We start from the raw sequence: 25,138 nt of genomic DNA on the forward strand, positions 1-25,138 counted from the left end.
TGTTATCATTTCAGAGGACCGCTTCTGGGCCCAGCACACAAGTGCCATTAGAAAGAAAGCATCGCAGTGCCTCTATTTTCTTAAAAGTTTGCAAAGATTTTTCATGTCATCTAAAACTTTCACAAACTTCTACAGATATGTGGAGAAAGTATGCTGACTGCTGGCATCACAGCCTGGTAAAGAAACACCAATGCCCTTGAACAGAAAGCCTGCAAAAATAGTGGATACTGCCCACTCCATCATGGGTAAAGCACACCTACGTGCAGTGCTGTTGCAGGAAAACAGCATCCATCATCGAGGACCCCCACCATTGAGGTTGTGCTCTTTACTCGTTGCTGACATCTGGAAGATTGTACAGGAGCCTCAGGACTCACACCACTCAGTTCAGAAACAATTATTACCCTCAACCATCAGGCTCCTGAACTAAAGGGGGATAACTTCACTCACTCCAATATTGAAATGTTCCCACAACCTATCGACTCATTTTCAAAGATTCCTCATATCATGTTCTTGTTATTTATAACTTATTTATTTATTATTATCTCCTCTTTTGTCTTCCATTTTGTTTGGCTGTCCTTTTGCAGGTGATGTCCCATTGATTCTATTGTGTTTCCTGCATTTCCTCTGATGCCTGCAAGAAAATGAATCTCAGTTGTATAAGGTGGCGCTTATGTACTTTGATAATAAATTTACTTTGAACTTCAACTTCAAATTCCTCTATCATTAATATCTGATGCAGGGGATATTACTGGGGAAAAAAAAGATGCTCCCTGTTATTTAATCTTCCTTATGCCTGAGAATGACAGCTAGGCTATGACAGCAGCATCTGCTGAGGTGGTGACAATTATTATGCAAGAACAACTCCGTAGGCAGCACCGACAGTGTGCCAACAAATGGTACTTGATAAAAATTGAAATACTTTCACTTCCTAACCAACTCAAAATTCCAGCCATAATTTTCCGGCAGACACTAAGCTCAGCCAAAGGACCCCGAAAGGACTTGGAGGAATGTATTTAAATTTACAATGTGTGGTGGTCAGGGGCTTAGATCGTTTCTATGGAAACTGCAACACTGGGTTTAAGAAGGTCTGGCTCTGTGAAACACAAGTTCACAAAGGAGGCTTCCGTCAATTAGAGAGTTTACCAGCTCTTAACTTTGTCCTACCACTGTGATGCATGCTCTTGGGCTCTGTCAAAAGGTTGGCCTTTTTGAACAGCATTTGAAACAAAGGCATACTTAAGCAAGTCTATTTTTCCAAATGGAAAAAATGTAGGCAAAGGGTCACTTGCTCATTATTCTTGTGAAGGTTAATAACGCTGAACCGACCATTGTTCAGGGGGGCATTCTTCAGGCAGTACACAACAAAGGCAGAATGAGATTTCTCCTCGGTAGATAGGTGGAGATTGTAGGGAAGAGGCAGAGTGGGTGGGGATGATTGATGACAACAGGTCTGAGCAGGTCCAGACAACCCAGCCAGCAGTCCAGACAAGGCCAGACATATTAATAGGCCAGATTTTCTTTCTTCTCCTCCTCCTCTTCCTTAAACACCAATTAAAGGGCCAATATCTGTCTCAGAAGCAATTTAATGTGAGAAGGGGCACTCCCATAATTAAAATCAGACTGTCATACAGCAAATTAGCTCTAATTTGATGCAAAATTTATTGCCCAAATATATGAGGGACTGTATAGTGGAAGAATAATTGTGGACTAAATCCCCAAACTTTCCTCCCACACCGTTCCCATCTCTAACTGCTCAATACACTGTGACAGAAGTGATTAGAACATAGCACGGGAACAGGTCCTTCAGTCCATGCTGACTTTCAACCACCCTCTTACACTCACCCTATACAATTACTATTTTTTTTATTATTCTCCCACATTCCCACTAACTCCCTCCACACTACCACTCATCTGATCTGGACAGCCACTGTGCCTCTGACTCTGTCGAATGTGCCACTTGTTTCAGTAGCCCCAACAACTATTGGCTGTGCATGTCCTTTTTACACTGCAGCACCTTTTAGACTGAGAGATGAAACTGTCTGAACCATGCCACAGACCAATAGAATGGAGAAATCCCAATGCTGAATGTCAACTCCACCGTGTAGGACAAGAACACAATAAAATAGCAGAGACAGGCCACTCAACACATCAAACCAGACCATTTGATGAATATAGCTGATCTTCTCCAGGCCTCAAACCCTCCTCTGTGCCACTTTCCCATAACCCTCAATCCCTCATTCTTTCAAAACCTTATCTACCTGCACATTGAATACTACTAATGAACCAGCCTTCATAGGCCTCTGCGTCAGGAATTCCACAGGCTCACCACACTCTAGGCTTAGAATTTTTTTACCTCAATTTTAAATGTCTGACCCCTTATCCTGTATCTAGATCTCTTTGTTCCAAAGTTTCCGACTAGTGAAAACATCTCAACATTCACCCTGTCAAGCCCACCTTAGGATTTTCTACGACTGAAATTCCTTATTCATCTAAACTGCAAATAATCTTATCTTGGTTAAGGGGACTAAAACAGTGTGTGGTATTCCATGTATGGCCTCCCAATGCACTTACTTTTAAGAATTGACACTTTGGTTGGGATACTATTAGTAACCTTCCCCACATAAAGACGGACAAGAGGTTCAACGATTATGATAAAAGGTTTGAAATTGAATAGGTGGGAGGGTGGTGATTGATGAGACTGATGGATCACAGTATAGCCAAAATGGTCCACGTTATACGCATTTCTGGGTGCTTACAAGATCGAAGTGTGACTGTAAGTACCTCATACTGAGGATGATTTCTGCATCATGCACTTATGTGCATTACACACAGCAGTGTTTCAGATGATTGCTAGATTCACTAGTGGAACTAGTAACATCATCGTTTCACTCAACAACCATTTCCACCTGCACTAATGAAGATTGGCACTCCAAGGCACAAGCCACGACCATCATGGACCATCTCAGTAAAGATCAACACAATCCAGGCTCAGAGGCAGGATATGGTGAAGGTGTAGTGGTAAATGACTATACTAGAAATACAGCAGTGTGGTGAAGAACTCAGAGTCCCAGGTTCAAATCTCATCATGGGGCAATTACCAAATTTTGAAACCAGTCTCAAGCAAGCTTTTGAGGAAGTAGAGACAGACATGGCATTTTTCCTGGCTGGTGATTAACACTCTCAAAATAAGAGGTCACCCATTTGGGAAAGAAATGGGGGAATATCTGGTGAATCTTTAGAAATTTCTCTCTGAGATGACCGTGGAAGCTAAGATGTTGAACTTGTTCAAGAAAGGAGTGTATAGATTTTAAAGAGAATTGCATATGGGTTTAGTGCGAAAAAGTGATGCTGAGGTAAGGGGAAAAAATCAGTTGAGATCTTATTGGATGACAGAGCAAAGGGATTCAATGTCCTCTTTCTATTTTTTAGTATTAACAATGTAAAATAAAACAGTCATTAACAAGTATGATCACAGATCCATTGGATTGTTGGAAAACACACCAAATTCATTACTGTCCTTACCCCAGCTGGGTCTGCATACAACTTCAACCCACCAATGCAGGTGACTCATTTCTTAAGTATGGCCTAGGAAGTCATGCAATTTGAGAATTAGGAATGGGTAATAAGTACCAGTTATGGCACCATACATATCCATTTATCTTCTTACTATTTGAAGGGGCACTCTACTGACATTAGGATATCTGACCAAAACCCACTGCAGGCTGATTAAACATTGGCCAATATCTGCAGTACAGCGAGTCATTTAGCTGCTAAGATGACTTCTCCCAAGGCTGCATCTGTAATGATGCTTCTGCAATCTCCATTATTGGAGACGTTACTATGACCACCACTTACCATTCAGGCCTGCAGACCCCTCAACAGATTGCAAACATGTTCCTATCTGCTAGGGCTCTGCTCCACTGTGCCTTCAGGAAAACCACGGCATTCATGGACTCCTTCAACCTCACACAACATGCAAAATGCCAGAGAAACTCAGTGGGTCAGTCAATATTTTGGGTCGAGACCCTTCAGTTTGTCCATTCCTTTGCACAGATGCTTCCTGACACATTGAGCTCCCCACGTTCTTGGTGTGTTGCTCCAGATTCCAGGATCAACAGTACTTCATGATGCAAACTCCCAATGGTCAGCTCTTCCAAACAGGGTTACAAAAACAGGAAAGGAGAAAGCAGGGACTGATGGGTTCAAAGATTTAAAGAGTATTCTTCTTCAAATCATATTTCAAAATAATAATTATGGTGTTAGTGAGAGTGGAGAAACAGAAATTAGGGAGCTTAGCTCAGAAGTGGACTGTCCTCTACCACTTCTGGATATTTCACTGTACCACATGGGGAAGAACAGTAAAGTGTTCAGATTACTGGCATTACAGTACTCTGTGGGTGAGAAAGCCAGAATGTTACCATCAGGAACTATTCTCAAGTGGCCGCTCATGGTTTGAAAAACCCTCTTTCACCAAGGGCGCAATGCATTTTAGCATTGTGGTCTCTGCCTTTATTGGACTATGAAAGATCAGAGTCACACAACACAGAAAAAGGTCCTGAAGCTCCCCTGGTCAACGTCAAACACCCATTACACCAATTCTCCATTAAGCCATTTCTTATTCTCTCCACATCCCCATCATCCCCCTCCCAATTTTACCATTCATTTACACACGAGGGCTGATTCACAGCAGCCCACCAGCCTGCACTCCTTTAGGATAGAATACAAAGCACAGGAACAGGCCTTGGCCCACAACTTTGTGCTAAACTAATTAAACGCCTAATCACCTCTGCCTACACCATATTGACATTTGTCCATTCTTTGCACATTCATATGCCTATCTAAGAGCCTCCTAAATGCCTCTGTCATATTTACCTCAACTTCCACCAATGAATTCCAAGTACCCACGCTGTTAAAAAAAAAGTATTCTCCTTCCTACCTTAGTGCATCGTCTCTAGTATCAGACAGTTCAATCCTGGGAAAATAGCAGCCATCTACTTCATCCACATCTCTTATAAACTTACTTCAGGATGTTGGAGGAAATCACAGAAAGAACATGCAAACTCCACACAGAGAGCTCCGGGTGTGGGGTGGGTGGTTGAGGATCGAAGCCTGGTCTTTGGCACCATGAGGCACCGCCTCTACTAGCTGCACCATTCTATTCCTGCTAAAATGTCACACCTGTTCCTCCCTCTACAGATGCTGCCTGACCTGCATTTCCTGCTTTATTTGGAGACAAAGGGATTATTTTTGCCTTCTGTTCTGGAAGGGCAATGAGCCAGTGGAGCCTTGCGATGGAGGAGATGTAAACATATTTATCACTCACAACTAAAGCCAGGCTTCAATAGGTAGCTGCTTAGGCACCTCATACCATCCTGGATAGGGGCCAAGCCTGTTGGCTTTTGATAGGGGAAATTTTCACTGTGCATGCCAAATATTTGAGTAGTCCACTTTAGAAATCAAAACACGTTTTCTTTGGCAATGGAGGGGGTTGGGAGGAGGGTGAAACTTTGAAAGCTTCACTGTTTATAAACTGAAACTCCCACACAGGTCCTGTGGCGGCATTCAGACGCACTGCAGGCTACACACAATCAGCCCCGACTCTGCCCTCGGCACATGCTGTTCAGAGCCAGTCAGATCATGGGCTTAGGTCACACGCCTGAAGTTCGGGAGGACAGTCAAGTGCAGCGCTGAGCAAATGCTGCCCTGCTGGAGGTGGTCAACTACAGAACGGATAGAGTGCTTCACCACCCGAAGTGCTCTTGTGTGGCACTGAGGGAGCGTGCACAGTCTGAGGTATGCCTTTTCAGAAGACACATTGAGTGGGGCTTGTCCTGCTGTTGGAGACGCCACAGCACCATTTTAAACTCGGGCAAGATCATCTCAATGCCCAGATTGATTGTTATTGCCCAACCACGCCCTTCAAATTCAGTTTACCAGAGATACCACCAGCTTCGACCAATCACACGTGGACTTGATGTTTCCTCTCAAAGCTTATGCCTCCATTGCTACATTCACCACAAAGATCAAAGCAAATCTATTATCAATGTATATATACATTGTACAACTTTCAAGATTTGTCTCCTAACAGGCAACCACAAAATGAACAAACCCAGATAAAAACCATAAGGGAGACCGTGAAACAACCAATGTGCAGAGAAAATCGTGCAAACGATAGTTAGTGCCACAGACTAAACACCACATTGATGCAGTGAGTAGAGTTGCTGCCTCAACAACCCAAGTTGAATCTTAATCTCTGATGTTCTGGGTGTGTGATCATGTGGCCTTCGTCCGTGCGTTCCAGTTTCCTCCAAAAGGTGAGCATTTCAATGGTCAAACTGTCCACTGTAAATTGCCCCAAATGTAAAAGTAATGGGCTAATACGATGGAGGTGGTGGTGCGGGGTGGGGGGGGGGTGTAGTGGATGGGAACACAAGGAGAAAGGATAATGTTAGGAATGGAGTTAATGGGTGGCTGAGGGTCAGCATAGACTCTGTAGGTCAAGTGGTCAGTTTCTGTTCTGAATGATTCTTTGAGATTCCCAGTGCCTTCCACCAACCCTTGTGGTACCGGAGCTGCTGGGAATCAAAATCAGCAGACTATTTCACTTCATACAAGCTGACACAAAAAGTATGATTACAACCCGGCACAATCCATTTTCCTCCACCCATCTTTAGTGTGCAAGCCTTCCAGCAAGATTCATATAATGTAGGCAATGAGACCCCAGTGTCAGTGGCATGCAGTGTGAGCTCAGTCCTGCGTTCATAAGGGAAGCTTAAACCACACTGAAAATCCAAAGGGCACATCACAAGAACACGTTGGAGAAAAGCCAGCTCTGGGCCAAAGAGGAGATACTAGGGTAGATGTTCAAAAGCAACCTCTAGTGTTTCCATACAGCACTGCAGGGTCCACTTACCACCCAACTCATGTTGGCTATTAACCCCTTCCCTCCCCTTCCCCTAATTTCCCCTGTAACCTATTCACCACTTTGCTATCCACTCATCCCAGGTTCCACCACTCCCTTTTACAGCAGGGGCAATTCATTATCCCACCAACCCACGTGCCACTGGGACGTGGGAAGAAATCCACGTGGACACAGGGAGAATGTGCAAACTCCACAGAGACAGCCATTAAGGTCAGGATGCAGCACTGCTAGCTTCTTTTTTGGGGTGAGGGTCATCTTAAAGTGGACAGTGAAGTTTAGGTGAGAGAACTCCAGAAGTTGGGGACTCAACAAGATACATTCCCTCCCCCCACCCTGCTGCCAGGAGTAGTTCAAAAACTGAAGGGATGAACAAGCTTACATAAAGCTCTTGTATTAGAAAGAGTGCACTCTACATAGATTTGAAATTTTAGAACTTAAAAAACAACTACTCAGGGTAGATGTAGGTGAAAGCTGTCTCACTTGGTCTAAGATGGGTAATGAACTCTCAGGGTCTGAACAAACACTAGAGGTAAAAACCAGTAATTGGGCTAGGATAACTGTGGAATAGTGCACACGGGAGGCAATTCAAGTCACTGCCTATGTACAAGGCAGTTCAATATGGACCAAAACCCAGACAAGGCTACTTCGTACTCAATGCCACACTGCTTTAGTACGAGGAAGCATGTCAACAGACCTCTGCTATGCCACAGAGCCTAGTTAGTGCTGGCTCTGATCCACTTTCTTATGTGCAAGGCACATCAACATTCAGCCTAGAGAATCAGCATTTCTGTCAAAGGAATGAAAAAAATAGGATCAATTTAACAGCATATTTACTAATTTGACTGGAGAAGCAAGGGAATTTTCAAATGTTAATCAACATCTCTTGAGCCAGAGACATTAACATTATATACATATGTACTATTGTTTGGTGCAATATAAACTGTACTAGGTGCTTCACCAGAATACATCATAATTGTGCAAGTCTGAGACGCCTGTACCAATGCAACTTCTTTTAAATAATAGAGGATATGTATTTAATGTGAGGGGAGGAGTTTAAGGGAAATATGCCAGGCAAGATTTTAATTTTTACACAGAGAGAGGTGACTGGAATGGGCTGCTACAGTAGTGGTGGAAGCAGACATGATTTATCAGACTTTTAGACAAAGATGTGAATATGCGGAGGGGATGGGTAGCACAACGCTTTACAGTACAGATGACCTGGGTTCAATTCCACTGCTGCCCGTAAAGGGTTTGTACGTTCTCCCCATGACTGTGTGGGTTTCCTCTGGGTGGTGCAGGTTGGTAGGTTAATTGGTCATTGTAAATTGTCCCGTGTTTAGGCTATGGTTAAATTGGCAGATTGCTGGATGCCTTGGCTTGAAGGGCATATTCCATGCTGTATCATGTGCAGGCAGAACAGACTTCACTTTAAGTTTGACATTTCTACTCCACACAGATATTGTGGGCTTAACAGCCTGTTAATGCGTTGAACTATACTATTTATGTATTTCTTTTCAAAAGAAACTTAGAAGTGAACAGCAATAGATACCATATTCCTAAGCCAACAAAAACAATAAAAGGGTACATGGACGCAGACAAATTAATCACAGTTGTACAGTAGTTGATTGCATGAATAGGGACAGGGACACTGATTGCAGGTAAAAGAACTCAAGAGTAACACTGACATTTTGAAATTGTCGATACAAACATGTACTGTACCTCAGAAAAGATTTCTGACAACGAAGTCCAGATGGGAAGGAGTGGTAAAAGATTCGATTCAAGACAACGGTTACTTTAGAGAAGAGGGGTGACTACACAGAGAGGTTTAGAGAGGGGATACCAGATGGAACAGGTTGGATTGATGAATGCATGGCCACCAGGTGTGGGCAAATAAATATAAAGAACTGTTATGGAAGTTATCTGCTGGAACCAACAGACTAGTAATCAGTTTCCTGGAGGACATTTACCTCCTTCCACTAGATCATCCAGCAGGAAAAAAATGAAAGTCATCTTCAGAGAGAAGGAATCTAATTTTTGCTAATTCTACAAGGTCAGGTATGCGTGTGTTGATCAGTGTATTTCTGTCACTGCGACTCCTTTTTTTTAAAATGACATTAACATTGAAAGTATGCACTGCTGAAGTGAAAATGAAGTGCAAGTTTTCTTATAGTCTTTTACAACTAACATCCTTAATATCCCCAGAAGTGCTGCCAGAAAATGAACATTTCATTTAAATACACTCAATGGAGCTGAGAGAAATTGTAAAAATGCACATGCAACAGAACACACTACCCACTCGTACAAGTAGTGGACTTGCCACATGGGATGTGGATCTCACTTGGGAGAAGCATACAAGTAATTGACAAAATTTCCATCATTGGGACTTTGCATGCTTCACTTCTATACTAGTAATAGACTAACTGTAAACACTGAGGTGTGTTAACACGTAATCACCTGCCTTCCCCAGCCACCATCTTTCTCCACCACCAACCCCCGCCCCCCCCTGCCAACCCCCACTGCCAGCTAGGAGAGAGTTCTGGAAGTAAAGGGAAAGCAAGATCAATTTGAGTGTCAAATATTTCCCAGTAACTGCTGTATTCTGCATTATATTCTGTATTATAGCATTGTTCATTTTCCCCGTCTTCTCACCCTCAGTCATCTGCCTCTACATACACCTCCTTCAGAAGATCAGATGTGATTAACATCCATCAGTTGTTAATCTGATGGATGTAAATGATGTGATTAACATCCATCACTCTTGGACAACACCACCGCTAGTCTGGAACAAGTTTGGTCTTTGCACTGTCACTAACAATTCCACCCCTCCACTTAAAATATGCATATTTCCCCTCACTATTCAGATTGTGAGAAAGGGCTCTTGAACTGAAACATTAACTGTTTTTCTCTTGACAAGATGCTGCCCAACCTGCCGAGTGTTTCCATCATAACCTCAATGCATCTCCTGAAGATGCGACAAAACCAATGATGCTCCTTCAATTGCACGACTCGCACATCATCCCCTCCCTGCTCAATCGTCTCATTCCCACACAACTCCTTTACCTTGACTAAAACCCAAGTGCAAGTCAAAATGTATGAAGAAATAACCGTAAAGTGTGTTAGGATTAGTAGTATTAACATGAGTCACTATTGAGAAGTTGTCACAAGCTGGATCTGAGGGGAAATGGAGAGGTGAAGAACAGGGGAGGGATGAAATGGGGTGCAAGAGGAGGTTGGGCAGTGGGAGAAGAAAGGAGAAGGAGGTGGGCAGCAAGGGGCTGTGTGGGGAAGATGAGTGACAGGTGAAGTATCAGTGCTCGGGGAAGGGAGGAAAATAGAGGGGTAACAGGTCACAGAGGGAGGAGACAGATGGCATGCTGCAGAGGAAATGGGGCATTTTGGATGAGACTGCATGGTGGGAGCAGATTCAAGATTGTTAGAATGAAATGATTGTTACTTTGGATCCAAAGCAACATAAAAAATATACATTTCACAATAAAAACAATAAATATAAATAATTCTATACATCACAATGTACCAGTTAACTGTTATATACATAAACTGATTGTATGTACATAAATTGACACTAGGTGATGTATATGCAGTGTTATGGGGGGGTGGTATGGTGGGTTAATGAGTGGGCTGATGGCTTGAGGGAAGTAACTGATTTTAAGTCTACATGTGGATGCTACGGCAACTCTTCTCTGATGGGAGTGGGACACAATCCATTGGGTGGGTGGGATCCTTCGTGATATTGCTGGCCTTTTTCAGGCACCTCTCTGTATGCTTTGTCCTTGATAGTGGCTGAGATGGAATGAGGTAGGGAGGATTGAGGAGAGGGATGGCATGAGGTGCTGGGGAGCAATGAGGCAGTGCAGGGAAATTGTGATAGTGAAAGGGATATAGGATGGCGATGAGGCAATGTGGGGGGAGATGGGTTACTACAGGGGAGCTCAGTGTTACTGGGAGAGACAGGATGGAGAAACGATAGCATTGGGCACTGGGGTTGGGACGATACAGAACGTTGAGGAGGAGATGGGAGTTCAAGGGGAGGTGAGAAAAGGTAGGGCGAGAAGAGGGCAATGGGATGGGAATAAGGTGGTGTGGGGAAGACTGGTCATTGCAGAGGGAGATGGAATGGTGCAGAAGGTGGTCAGGATCTGAGCAGTAAGATAGGGCATCTGCGTCCCACTGCTAGATTTTATGCTTACGGTAAAACGCCAAAATGCACTGTTTCAGCTACCTAATATCTACTGATATTGCACTTCAGGCAAAATGATTCCAGGAAACTGTCCTTTGGCTCATAATACTGAGAGCTGCTCTGAAAATGACTGCAGGAACAATGGAAGATGCGGAGCACTGGACGTCACAGGCACGACCCTTCCTGTCATCTGTAGTGCCTCAAGGAGGCACTATCTCTTCCCACAGCTACCTTTGGGCAGGAGAGACAGAAGCCTGAAGTCCCACACCACAGGTTCGAGAACAGCTACTTCCCTTCAACCATTCTGTTCTAGAACTGACCAGCAAAACCCTAATGACTAGAGTTTGGCACTCCGATGACTTTGCACTAAAATAGATATTTTGTTTTGTTCTGTTTCATTCTTGTAAAAACTTAGTATGATTCATACTTGATTTACACTTTTTTGTGAATCCTGCTCACATGATGCTGTGCGCTGGTGATGCTGCAAGCAAGTTTTTCATTGCAACTGTGCCTACATGTACATGTGCGGAAGACAATAAACTCAGCTTGAATTACACACTTACAACCCCAAAGGCACTTCAGAAATACAAAGAATAGGTACATTTCACACCCTCAAGGAGTGAGACTTCTGCTGCCAATCAAATACCTTGGCAGAACAGACTACAATACAATTGCGGGGGGGAAAAAAGCAGTGGCTGGTTTGACCACAGCAAGGCAAGTCCAAACAGGGTGAGTAAAAATGTTGGCAAGGCCATCAAGGAGAAAGCAGGACCTTTTATACCCATTGAATTAAAGATACAGGGTCTAGTTTTAACATCAATTCTCAAAGACAACATCAACAGACAGCATCACACTCTCCTAGAGCATATGTGTATGAACTTCGTTGTCTTGCCCAGAGGTAAGTGCACTGCCCAGACAACTGATGCTGTTTTGGAAGGGTAACATTTTTCTTTAATCTGAGTTGGCCCCAGGACTAGAGAGGAGAGAGAGAGAGAGAACAAAGCAGCTCCACCCAGCAGTGATGTGTTCACGACTGGAGGGCTCATAGGGCAGGAAGGTAGTCCCACTCATTTAAGTTATCTCTGCAGTTCTGGCATAAAAGGGTAGGTTTTGCAATGAACTCGGGCGAGCGGGGGGGGGGGGGGGGAAGAAGAGCATGAAAGAGGGGGAGAGGAGCGGTCTGTGCCCTGTGCAGCCTCTAGCAATGCTAATTAAAACAGCCAGGCTAGGACACAGCAACTTGCCCCCAGGATTAACAATGCCCCACCAGATTTCTTCACGCAAACCAGCAATCAGTTCGTCCTGCACACGCTGGGCAGCGCTTAGTAGGGGTGGTAAAGCCCCCTGCAGCCGTACAACCTGTCCAGTCTCACCTCATGAGATTTGATCATTCCGGCACGCTTCCAAGACCCCACTCAGAACCTGCTACTCCAACAGTGGAGTGTGTGCGCCTTCGGGGGGGGGGGGGGGGGGAGAGGGGAGTATAAATGGACACATGGACCCCTGTACTCTGAGCAGGTTTCCTCTGCACAATTGCATTTAACCCGAACTGCAAAATGCATCAAATACCCCTCCTCTCTTCTTCATTCCCTCCCCCTCACCCCGCCTTCAATCCCTCTCGAAATTCAATGAGCAAACCGTGAGAACATTGATCCCTAACCGCGCCACAACAAAGGCAGTCGCCAGAAAACTACTCCCGGTAAAAATACCCCGCAGAGCACACGGCAGTCATCCTTCTGCGGTAATCGCTATTGTCCTCGCACCCGTGGCTCTGATTACATGGGAGTGTGGGAGGGGGTGGGTGGGGAAGAGGGGGCATTGACTTCAAACAGCTAAAATCAAAGCTGTCCCAGGGGCCAACACCGAGAGTGGGGACCACCCCTATAGAAGGCTCTGCCCGCTGGCTGGCACCAGCTCCTGCCAGAATGGCCTGGTAAACCCATCCATTGTCAGAGGACACAATGGGACCTGCCTGCTAACTCCCAGATGACATTTTTTTTTAATTCACGCAGAAAAAAGCGAAGCCACATGGCATTCCTCCTGAACAAAAGGACCTCAGCCTGGTAGAGTTTAGAGGCTTTCTTTTGAGTGAAAATGGGTTTTCTTCCTCCTCTCCACCCTCCAAAACGCCCCACCAAACCAGGTAAATGTTTTAGTCTGGCAATTAAAACTGGAATTTAGCAAAGAGCCACACATCGCTCCAGCCAGTCCCCTTCCCTCCACGTTGGGCAGTTCAGACCTGCTTGGGTCGGGCTTTTTCGCCGGGGTTGGGCCGTTTCTAAATCGCATCTAACCCCCCGACAAAAGAGTACGCCAAGTGCGCACAAGTAGGGGCTTTTCATACTCCGCAGACTCGGCCTCAACTCCAAAGCCCCATCCGACCAACGCACATAGATAATCCAAAAATAACGTTTAACTTTCCAGTTCTCAACAAATAATCAAATCCCCAGGCAAACCAAACTGTAAAGAGTTCCACTCCATTCCCAATCTCATTCCGCTAGCCCAATCATCCCCAATGCATTTCACATCAGTACGTTACAGTTTTATTTTTAAAAGATACTCATCCTTCCCAACCCCAAGTAAACTAAAGTGCCCTTCAGAAGAGTTATCAGCCTCGCCTTTTTGACTGTGGTATCTCAAGCGTCTCTCTAGCGATCGCTCTTACCGGAGATTTCATTTGAAGGCACCCCGGTCACTGCGAATCCCTTCGAACTGTAGAGATACCTCATGTCGGAGCAACTCCTGGGTCTCTGGTCCCCGTGAACGATAGAGACGAGGTACCCCAGGAAAAGCAGGCTGAATGAAATCCACAGCATCTTCACACGGGCGATGAACAGTGTGTATGTATCTTACAAACCCAAAGAGAGAAAATCCGAAAACGAGATAAAGCAGGATCCAGTCAGTCAGATTCTCATAAGCTCGAATCAAAGCACATACAACGATGCAATCGAAATAATAGTTTCCCAATCTGCTGCTGGGGCGGGGGGGTGAAATCCAAAATGCTCTCTTCTTCCCTCAAAAATAAAAAAGGGGTTTGACTTGTAATCTTCGGTGAAGAAACCTGAGTTTCACTCCATCTCAAGGATTTACAGATATAAACGGATTCATTGTCACAGAGAAATCCGGAGCTCCCGCACACTAACAGACCCACATAGACACACAAAGAATGCCGCGGACAAAATACTCTTCCAAAATAAATAAATACAATCCCTGGATGCTTTTTGTCCTCTTAATTCCAGACCTTTTCTGTTTGTTTGTCTGTGGCTGCGCGGATGGTATTAGATCCGCGGAGTAAATGAAGTGTGGAGACGGAGATGGTTAGTGGATGAAGTCTCCCACCTTACACAGACAGAAAGAGAGTCACTAAAACTGCCTCAGTCTCTTTCTGTGCAGAATGTGCGCTACGGAGCTTTGCAACCCCGCCTCCACTCCCTCTTCCCCTCCCCATCTGACACAGGATGTTACGAAAGACTCAGATTCAGCCAATGAAAACGAAGCGAAGCTCTATCAAACCCCTCCCCTTTTTTATTGTCACTGATTGCGAAGACCACCACCACCTCCACCTCCTCCTCCTCCTGCTAAGGTCCCGCTCAGAAGGTGTGCGTTCATTTAATCCTTCCACGCGCACACATCCAGGCAAAAGTGAGTAAGATAGTTTTAATAAGGACAGCTGATACAAACTCTGTTCTCTTCACTCACTTTACTTGATATCAATTACAATTTAAAGGAGATAGTTTCCCAATTCTCTTCTTTTAATTGGCGGTCTGTGACGTAAATAGGTCCTTGACTCACAGCTTCGATGTTGCACCTTACAACACTGAGACAAAAGAGGTCCAGAGGAAGATTAAGGAGCATAGGCACGATCTGAAATATAACCAGAGAAGGTTGGAAGAACTTAACAGGGCAGACAGCATCTGTGGGAAGAAAAAGTAAGATAGATCGATCACGTTTGCAGTGAATGATGCGGCAGAATTGAGGGGCCAGGTGGCCTACTCCTTATTTTTGTGTGTGTTCTTGTGGTGGAAGGAGGGGTTGGTAGATTTTCTGAACAAGTTGAGAGAAGGCCATCTGAACAATTTAGCTGGTGATCCTGAGTTGAGGAACCAAAAGCCAGGGCATTTGTCGCAGCTGCTCGGGATAGTATTACAGTTACTGTTCAATGCGTATGGTCGGCAGAAGCCAGAGAACAGAACGGCACAGTATAAGCCCTTCGGCCCACAATGTTGTGCAATCATTTTAGCCTACTCCAAGGTTAATCCCTCCTACATGATTTTCCGTTTTTCTTTTATCCATGTACAAAGTCTCTTAGATGTCCGTAATGTATCTGACACTACCACCACCCCAGCAGTGCATTCCATGCAGATCCCACTCGCTGTGTAAAAACCTACCTCTCAGGCAGCCCCTGTAATCACCTTCAAAGTATGCCCTTTTGTATTAGCTATCACTATCCTGGGGAAAAGGCACTGGCTGCCCACCCTATCTAGGTGTTCAGTCATCTTATACAGTTCTATCAAATCTCTTCTTATCCTTCTTCACTCCGAAAAAAAAACCCTAGCAGCTCAACCTTTTCCTCATAAGTTGTGCTCTCCAATCCAGACAGCATCCTAGTAAATCACTGTACCCTCTCCAGATCTTCTACATCCTTCCTAGACTGAACACAATACTCCAAGGATGGTCAAACCTGTGCTTTATAGAATTGCAACATTATCTTGTGGCTCTTGATCTCAATCCCCTGATCATTAAAGGCCAACACACCTTTTGCCTTTTTAAACAACCACGTCAACTTGTACAGCAACTTTGAGGGATCTATGGATGTGGACCCCAAGATCCGTCTGTTCCTCCACACTGCTAAGAATCCTCCCATTAAACGTGTGCTCCACCTTCAGTTTTTGTCTTCCAAAGTGTACTTGTCTCGATTGAACACCATCTTCCACTTCTCAGCCCAGTTCTGCATCTTATGAATGTCCCATTGTAACCTACGACAGGAATCCATGCAACCAAATTTCCCTGGATTCCATGCCTACTGACTTTATGAATGAGCCTATTATGCAGAACCTTCTCAAACGCCTCACAATAATCCATATACATCACCTTCATCGATTTGTTTTCTCACTTTCTTAAGGAAATCTATCAGGCTCATAAGGTACGACCTGCCCTCACAAAGCTATGTTCTCTATCCCTAATCAGGTGATGCTTCTCCAAATGCTCACAAATCCTGTATCTAAGAATAGTTTCCCCACCACTGTTGTATAACTTAACGGTCTATAATTCCCAGGGTTATTCCTATTATATTTCTTGAACAAAGGAATAACATTTGCCATCCTCCAATCTTATGTTACTACTCCTATGGTCAGTGAGGTCACCAAGATCATTGCCAATGGGGCAACAACCTCTAACCTGGGGAATATCCTATCTAGCCCTGGGTTCTTATCTATTCTAATGTTTTAAAAAAAGTTAACCTCAAAAGTCTTCCTCAACCTTGACATGTTCTACCACATTAGACTCACAAACACAAGGAAATCTACTGATGTTGAAAATCTAAAGCAACACACACAAGATGCTGGAGGAACCAGTGCTGAAGCTGGAGCAGGTCAGGCAGCATCTATGGAAAAGAATAAACAGTTGACGTTTTGGGCCAAGACCCTTCATCAGCACTCATCAGGTGCTCTAATAGTGTTATACTGTGCTACCGTGCCACCCCTTCTGTTCCTAATTTACATTCCCAATTTCCTGCCTAATAGCCTCAACATTAGCCAATCAATGTTAGGGAAGTTGAAGTCATCCATGATAAAGACTATTAGTTTTGCATCTTTCCAAAATCTGCCTGTTGCTAGTAGGGAACCTACAGAATACTTCCGAAAGAGTGATTGCTCCCTTACTGTTCATTACATCTATTCACACTGACTTACTGGACAAACCCTCCAGCACATCCTCCCTTTCTGCAGCTGTGGTACTATCTCTGATTAGCAATACCACTCCTCCACCTCTTTTACCCCCTTCTCTGTCCCTTTTGAGGCATCTAAACCCCAGAACATCCATGAACTATTCCTACTCTTGTGACTGCCAGGTCCCTGTAATGGCCACACCATCGTAGTTCCATGTACTGACCGACCCATGCTCCAAGATCATCACAATTATTCCTGATACTACTTCCATTACAGTAAAAACATTTCAACCCATCCAAGTGACTGTATTTGTGCCCTTCCTTCCTCACAGTCTCCCTGCACATCTACCTTTACACCAACTGCTCCACCATCTGACCTACCACTCTGGCTCCCATCATACCACCAATCCCAACAGTTCTAGCAAACCTGCTGCACGGACATATGTCAATCTTTATTTCACGTGGTGAGGATGGAGCACCATGGGAGGAGTGTGGAACAGGTAGCAGAGAGGGAGTGCTGGGTGGGGGGCAGGGGTGACACACTCAGCCCTGAGACACCAGGCAAGGTCGTTTGATTCCAAACAATTAGTTTATTGATCATTGGAGAGTATCTCTCTGGTGCTCCTCGCTCCCTTCCCCTTTTTACAACTATGATTCCCCTCTTCTTGCCCCCTTCCCACTCTCATTCCATAATAGAGATCCATATCAGAATCGGGTTTATCACTACTCACTTATGTCATGAAACTTGCTTTTATTTGCACCTGCCTGGAGCATGCAAAAGTCTTAGCCACCTATGTACCTAACACTTTGCACAGTATTGTAGATGCATGTTGGTTCACTGTTACCTCCTCAGAGGCATTTTGGGATGATCAATGAATACCACTCTTGTGGGAGTCACCTAAATCCTAATAAATTAATAAAAAGAAAGGACCAACTCCAAGAGAGGAGAATATGATTGTCTATAACCAGAGATCACCTCCATGAGGAGAGAATTGAACACTCGCAATCAAGAATAAAATATGTACCTGGACTAGAAACAGAGGGCTGGACGGGATGTCCCCATCTGTCTGGGGAGTGTTTGGATATGAGCTCAGCAGACCTAAATAACTACCTTAAAAGGAACTGCACATGGGATGTTAGAGGAACTCAACTGCTAAGTTGTGGAAAATGGACAGTTGATATTTTTGGTCACAATCCTTTGTACAGTATCAAAGAGCAGCAGGGAACACAGAGGGGGAGGAGTGCCAGGAAGTCCATTGAACTCCTCTTGAAGAAAGGAAGACAACTTCTTCAAAGTCAGCGTACCATGAAGAGAGTTTGCAGTGGAGCATCAAAATGGAGACATGAGACTGCAGATGCTAGGGGAGCTCAGTGGATCAGGCAGCATACAAGGAGGAAAATGCATAGTCAATGTTTTGTGTCAAAGCCCTTCATCCAGATTGGATCTTGAAAAAGGCTTTTGCAAATTAGAATGTAATGATAAAGTTCTGTAGATACAAAAATTGCAGAAAAATTTGTACTGGTATAACTCACCCACTCACAGTAAATGGAGCCATGAAAGTATGCAACATGAAAGAGGGCCCATCGTCCCACTGAGGGCATGCCAGCCATCAACAACTCATTTAGTCAATCCTACACTAATCCCACATCTCATCAATTCATCTCAGCTTTTACCATTAAAACTGTGGCATAATAAATACTGGGTTACTTAATTGGGTGAATAGATATTTTGCATGTGTTATTTTACAGAAGGCATGTCATAGGTTATCTGCAGTGCGTGAACTTTGTGTGCATTATTATTGATTTGGTTTGAAGATGTTGACTTTTAGTTGTGTTCATCAAGCTCTATTGGTTTCTCAGGTGGTCTAGCAAAGTGAGACTTGATTTAAAAGATGTATTAACTTTTAGTCTCTTTAAGTATGAGATCTGTTGTGTGCGTGGATTGTTTTGCTGATTAATCTTGTAGAGAGAGTGAATTTATCCTGGACAACATCTAAATTAATTCAGTGTTCCTCCCGTTTTCATGCTCTTTGCCATAAAGCAGAAACAAGAGACTTACTACTGGATCACACTCAGCCCAATCTATTCACCGGGAAAAGATTATTCCTTTACACGAGGAAGTCTGCAGATGCTGGAAATCCAGAGCAACACACTTCAAATGTTGGAGGACTCAGGTGGCACAGTAGCATAGTGGTTATCACAACACTTCGTAGCACCGGTGACCTGAGTTCATTTCCTGCCACTGCTTGTAAGGAGATGGTATATTCTCCCCGTGACCATGGAGGCTTCCTCTGGGTGCTCCGGTTTTCTCCCACTTTCCAAGGATGTACCGGTTGGTAAGATAATGTAAATTGTCCCGTGATTAGACTCAGATTAAATCAGGAGATTGCTGGGCAGCGTGGTTCAAATGGCCAGAAGGCCCTGTATCCCAATATATAAATAAGTAATCTCAGCAAGTCGGGCCATATCTGTGGAAATGCATAAACAGTCGACATTTCAGGCCGAGACCCTTCAGGGCTCATGAACAAATTGTTCCTTTAATTTCTTTGCAAAGTGTTACAAACTATTTTCAAGAGCCTCTGGCAAATAGTTGTTGTAGTGCTGGTGTGCAGGTCCATAACTCTCACTGCATGGTGCTTTTATACATTGACAATAACTGACTCGGATTCCATTCATGAGTCAATAGGTTCCCCTATATCAAGATCATCACCTTCTCCTTCCCCACACCTTTGTTTTGTTTTGTTACACATTCCCCTCATGACATTGCACTGCTCTAAAAACTGAAACTTCTTTTTTCTTTGCAAACCATGACAGGCTTGCCAGTACTGACAAAATAAAAGGCCTGAAGAGTTTACAGACAAGTTTGAGCTTTCCTTCCATTAACATGTAATTTCAGGTTGCAATTTTGCCTGACCTTTTAACCCCGGCAGCATTTTTTGCCCCCACACCTCATCCAACAGCCAGGGCACTATACAGCAAATGGCACTGGTACATTCAACAGCCACATGAAGCATTTTATGAGCGAGTTGCAAATCCTGCACTGTATCTCTTCACGGCAGGGAAAACCGAAACTAAGCTTTATTGATTTTGTTTTGCATCAAGTCAAAAATTAAGTTCTGTTTATCCAAAAAGGAATGAAGTTGCCAGATATACCAAATCCAAACATTCTCTTCTAACTCCAGCTTCAGATCATTGTGATGCTTTTGCTCTGAAATGTCTGAGAGATTCCAGGTGTCCTGAAGTGCGTATAATGATTACAGCCTCTTGCTAAAAACAGGCTGGAATACCACAGCTTGGAGAGCACATGATTTTTTTTAGCATCTATATCTTACTGCCTGCAATTACAGTGTTGTGATAACTAGTCCAAAATCCAACACCTCCCCAGAATGTTTATAGGTTTAATAGGTCTTCAGTAGCATTACGGTAAATGATGCTAGCAATGATGGTGCTTAGCTGATGTAGCCTGGCAGGTGTGGATGTGCTATACAATGCATTTCCTATGCTTCCATCAAGCTAATCATTAAAGTGAGGCCAGTAAGCAGAAGCTAACTTTGTTTTGTCAAATAGAAGCTCTAAAATACAAAGCACATGCCAAAGTTACAGTAAACCATTCCAACAATAACTTCATTTCAACTGATGTAAAAAACTGTAAATTACAAGTTAATACATAGAACACTGGAAATATTCACCAGGTCAGGCAGTATCTGCAGGGGAAGAAATAGAGTCAACGTTTCATTGTAACTGGACAAGCAAGATGACAAATGAGGCTTTACTTTGATTCACTGTAGTAGCCTGGCAGTGCCATTAGAAACAACATGTTTTTGCAAGATTGAAATATAAAGTCAGATAGGTCTGGAAGAGCACTCAGTTGTTTCTATTTTTACCCCTTGAGCCCTTTCGATTTCTCACTGAGATAAAAATCCCCTTACAATCTGTTTAAGTTGTCTCCATACCTTTGCCTAGCAGTTATCTAAATGTGTGGAGATGAGTTCTTGCACTCCTCTCCTGATTATAAGATTTTTTTTACATCAAGTATATCTCCAGCTTGTTGCTTCCAAAAGGAAAATGAAGAAGGCCTGCTCTCTCCTGGTACCTTTCACCACTTAAAGTGTCCCAAAGCACTTTTTCATTGTCGCATAATTGCAGTTGTAAGCATGGCAGCCAACTTGTGGATAGTGATGTTTCAGAGATGGCAATAACATTATAGCAAGCTAATCCATTGGTTCTGAGGCATAAATACTGTTCATGAACTTGTGGAATTATATGCCTTAATCAAGTAGTGACAGCTCAAGCCGCATGCGACACTGGGATAAATAAAACCAACTGCCGCTGGAACTCAGTGGGTCAAGCAGCATCTGTGGAGGCAAAGAAATAGAGATCATCTGATTGAGTTCCTCCAGCAGTTTGTTTTTTGTTCCTGATTCCAGTAGCTGCAGTCTCTTGGATCACTGGAATGTCACTCTTTCTCATTCAGAGCCCGTGGAGTTGAATGATAGTGGGCATGCCAGTTCCCCACACCTTGCGATGCCTCTCCCATTCAGACATGAGCTATTTCTCCTCTGAGGGAGATAAATGTCTCAACTGTTTTATTTTATGCAGGTGTCTCCTGCAGAAACAAATTGCACAGTTGGGGTTTGGAAGTTGCTGGGGTTGGATGGAAATAATTTAGTTGAATAAGTAGAGCAGCCGTCAGTAAAAACAAAGACTACGCAATGAACATACTGACAGAGATATCACAGCACTGTTATATTGCATCCACTCTGACAGATTCATGTTCTTCATCTATTGTAAAATCTATACTCCAGGGAGGGAGAGGAGAGACTGAGCGAGAGAAGCCAAGAGAATGTAAGAAGGGATATATCAAGGGTTGTGTTGCCATGAGTTATCTGATCTGATGAGATATAGTTACCAACACTGGCAGATGTTTTGCTTAAAAACCATGTTCCATATTCTGGCTGGAATGAACATTGATTGAAGAAACCCCACTTCACTATTGAATAAGATATTCTGAGTGAGTACAAGTGTGAGAGTTTCATCTTCTCACCCAAATGTTCTGATTGTTTCTGGTTTACTCCTCAATGAGTGTCAGGCATTATACCTTGCACAGTATCTGTTCTCTGTGCATTAACACTGTGAGCCTTCACAAGTGGTGGTACTAAGGCCCCGCAAATAGGCAGACCGATCTGATCACCCAGCACCCAAGGCTGTAAATGACTTACAGGTATGAACACACCCCTACCATTGCAGATTTAGCTTATTTGTAGCGGTCGTGTTATCCATGACTTAACCAGGATTCAACACCGCTCAGTCCATTGCACAAACTAATCTCCCTTTCATTGAGTCCTGCTGCCCTGGTAAAACAGCCAAAATAATCAAAGACCCCTCCCACCCAGGTCACTCCAGTATACTTTATCAGGAGTTTGAGGAGATTTGATATGTCCCCAAAGACTCTAAGAATTTCTAGAGATGTACCGTGGAGAGCATTTTCTCCAGGGGGTGCATCATTGCCTGATATGGAGGTTCTAGTGCACTGGTTCAAAAGAAGCTGCTAAGGGTTGTGGGCTCAGTCAGCGCCATCACAGACACAAGCTTCCCCACCATCGAGGATATCCTCAAAAGGCGAGATCCATCACAGAGGACCCTCCCCACCTGGGACATGCCCTCTTCCTCGTACTACCATCAGGGAGGATGTACAGGAGTCTAAGAGGCCATACGCAACATTTTAGAAACAGCTTCTTCCCTCTGCCATCAGATTTCTGAACTTATGAACTCTACTTCGCTATTCCTCTTTTGCATTATTTATTTATTATCTAAACTTGTAATAATTTTTTATTCCCTGCACTTTACTGCTGCCACAAAACAATGAATTTCATGATATATGTCAGTGATAATAAACCTGCTATTGATTCTGATTCACGTCCTGCTGTTGGGCAGAAGATACAAAAGCCTAACAGACTCGAGGGTTGCTTCTATCCTGCTGTCATTAGACTCTTAAATGGACTTCTGACACTTTAAAAGATGACCTCTTGATATACCAATCCACCTCGTCATTTTTTGTTTTCCTGCACTGCACTTTCTCTCTGTATTATGTCATTTTAACTGCCACAGTGTAATTATGTATGGCATCATCTCTCTGGATGGCATAAGACCAAAAGCTTTTACTAAGTCTCAGTACATGTGACGATGATATAAACCAATAAACCACTTGTGCTTAGCTCTGGACCCAAATACAAATGTCAGGAGGAGTTAGGAAATACTGTTGCAATTCATCATACCAGAGGCATCAAGATCTGGTATCTCACCCTGAACTACTGTACTTCCAGACCAGGAGTAACCTTCCATCCCTCATTTAACAAGCTTCAAACCTAAGGCCTCTGTACCTCCCTCTGCAACTGGGCCCTCGAGTTCTGCAACAGTCAGTGCAGATTGCAAATAACTTCTTCTTGCTGACGATCAACACTGGTGCATCTCAGCGGTGTGTGCCTAGCCTACAGCTCTGCTCTCTCTACACCCACATCTCTGTGGCTAGGCACAGCTCAAATGCAATCTATAAATTTGACGATGACACACTGTTGTTGGCAGAATCTTAGATGGTGATGAGGAGGTGTACAGGAGAGAGATAGATCAGCTGGTTGAATGGTGTCGCAACAACAACCTTGCACTCAATGTCAGTAAGACCAAGGAACTGATTGTGGACTTCAGGAAGGGTAGTCAAGGAAACATCAGTCCTCTTCGAGGGATCAGCAGTGGAAAGGGAGAGCAGTTTCAGGTTCCTGGATGTAAACTTCTCCAGAGCTATCTCTGAAGGCCTGATATATTGACAATAAAGAAAGTACAACAGCAGCCATATTTCATTAGGAGTTTGAGGAGACTTGGTGTGCCACAAATTTCAACAGATGTACTGTGGACAGCATTCTAACTGGGTGCATCATCGTCTGGTCTGAATGGGCCACTGCAGAGGGGTTGCAAACTCAAGTAGCTCTATTAGCTTCCTCCGCATTGAGGATATCTTTCAAAAGCAATGCCTCAAAAAGGTGATAGCCATCATTAAGGACCCCTTCACCTGGGACGTGTCCTCTTCTCATTGCTACCATCAGGGAAGGTTCACAAGAGTCTGAAGATACACACTCAATGCTTCAGGAACAGCTTATTCCCCTTCTGAATGGACAATGAACTACCCCAATATATTTGCTGTCTTTCTGCACTACACACACATATTTTTTTTTCCTTTTGAAATTTATAGTTATTTTATGTTTTGCGCTGTGCTGTTGCTGCATAACAACAAACCTCACAACACATGTCAGTGATATTAAACCTGATTCTGGTTCCTCAGTGGTAAATAACAGCCAGTGTGGCTTGGTAATAAAATGTCCTCCTCACTGACAATCAAGACAGGTACACCACCGGGATGTGTTTAGCCCACTGCTCTAATCCCATGACTGTGGGGCTAAGGCACAGCTCAAACTCCTCTATAAATTCACCGATGACACCACTGGTGATAGAATCTCAGATGGTAGTGAGGAGGTGGACAGAAGCAACATAGAAAAGCTGGGTAAGTGGCGTTGCAACAATAACCTTTCACTCATAGTCACCAAGACACTGTAGACTTAAGGAGGGTGAAATCTGGAGAACTCACGCCAGGCCTCACTGAGAGTTCATTTGTTGGAAGGGTGAGCAGCTTCACGTTCCCGTGTGTCAGCATGTTAGGTAATTTTTCATTGGCCCAGCAATCATGATGAAGGCACACCAGTGGCTCTACTTCATTAGGAGTTTGAGGAGATTTGGTGTGTCATCAGGGACTCCTGCAGACTTCTACAGATGTACCATGGAGATCTTTCCAACTGGTTACATTACTGACTGGTATGGAGGCTCCAATGTCAGAATGAGAAGCAAGTTTGTTTTCACTGACATGTGTCATGAAGTTTGTTGTTTTTGTGGCAGCAGTACCGTGCAATAAATACATATACTGTAAACCATTAAAAAAATGCAAACTGTGTAAAAAATAACTATGTAGTGCAAAATGAGAACAAAAAAACTGTGAGGTTGTGTTCATGGTTTATTATCCATTCAAAAATCTGATGGTGGAGAGGAAGAAGGTGTTCCTAAAATGCTGAGTTAGTTTCTTCAGGCTCCA

General features: G+C 43.8%; 1 protein-coding gene across 2 annotated transcripts in view; it reads right to left on the minus strand.

The window, feature by feature from the left end:
- LOC140725329 (glypican-1-like) overlaps positions 1 to 14,539 on the minus strand; it is a 207,047-nt gene extending 192,508 nt beyond the window's left edge. For both annotated transcript variants that reach the window (XM_073040652.1, XM_073040651.1), the window contains exon 1: positions 13,786 to 14,539. In XM_073040652.1, the coding sequence (XP_072896753.1) occupies positions 13,786 to 13,936 (151 nt within the window). In that variant the 5' untranslated portion in view covers positions 13,937 to 14,539. The remainder of the gene's footprint in view (positions 1 to 13,785) is intronic.
- Positions 14,540 to 25,138: the final 10,599 nt, after the last annotated feature.

This window comes from Hemitrygon akajei, chromosome 3 (assembly GCF_048418815.1).
Source record: "Hemitrygon akajei chromosome 3, sHemAka1.3, whole genome shotgun sequence".
Taxonomy (NCBI): domain Eukaryota; kingdom Metazoa; phylum Chordata; class Chondrichthyes; order Myliobatiformes; family Dasyatidae; genus Hemitrygon; species Hemitrygon akajei.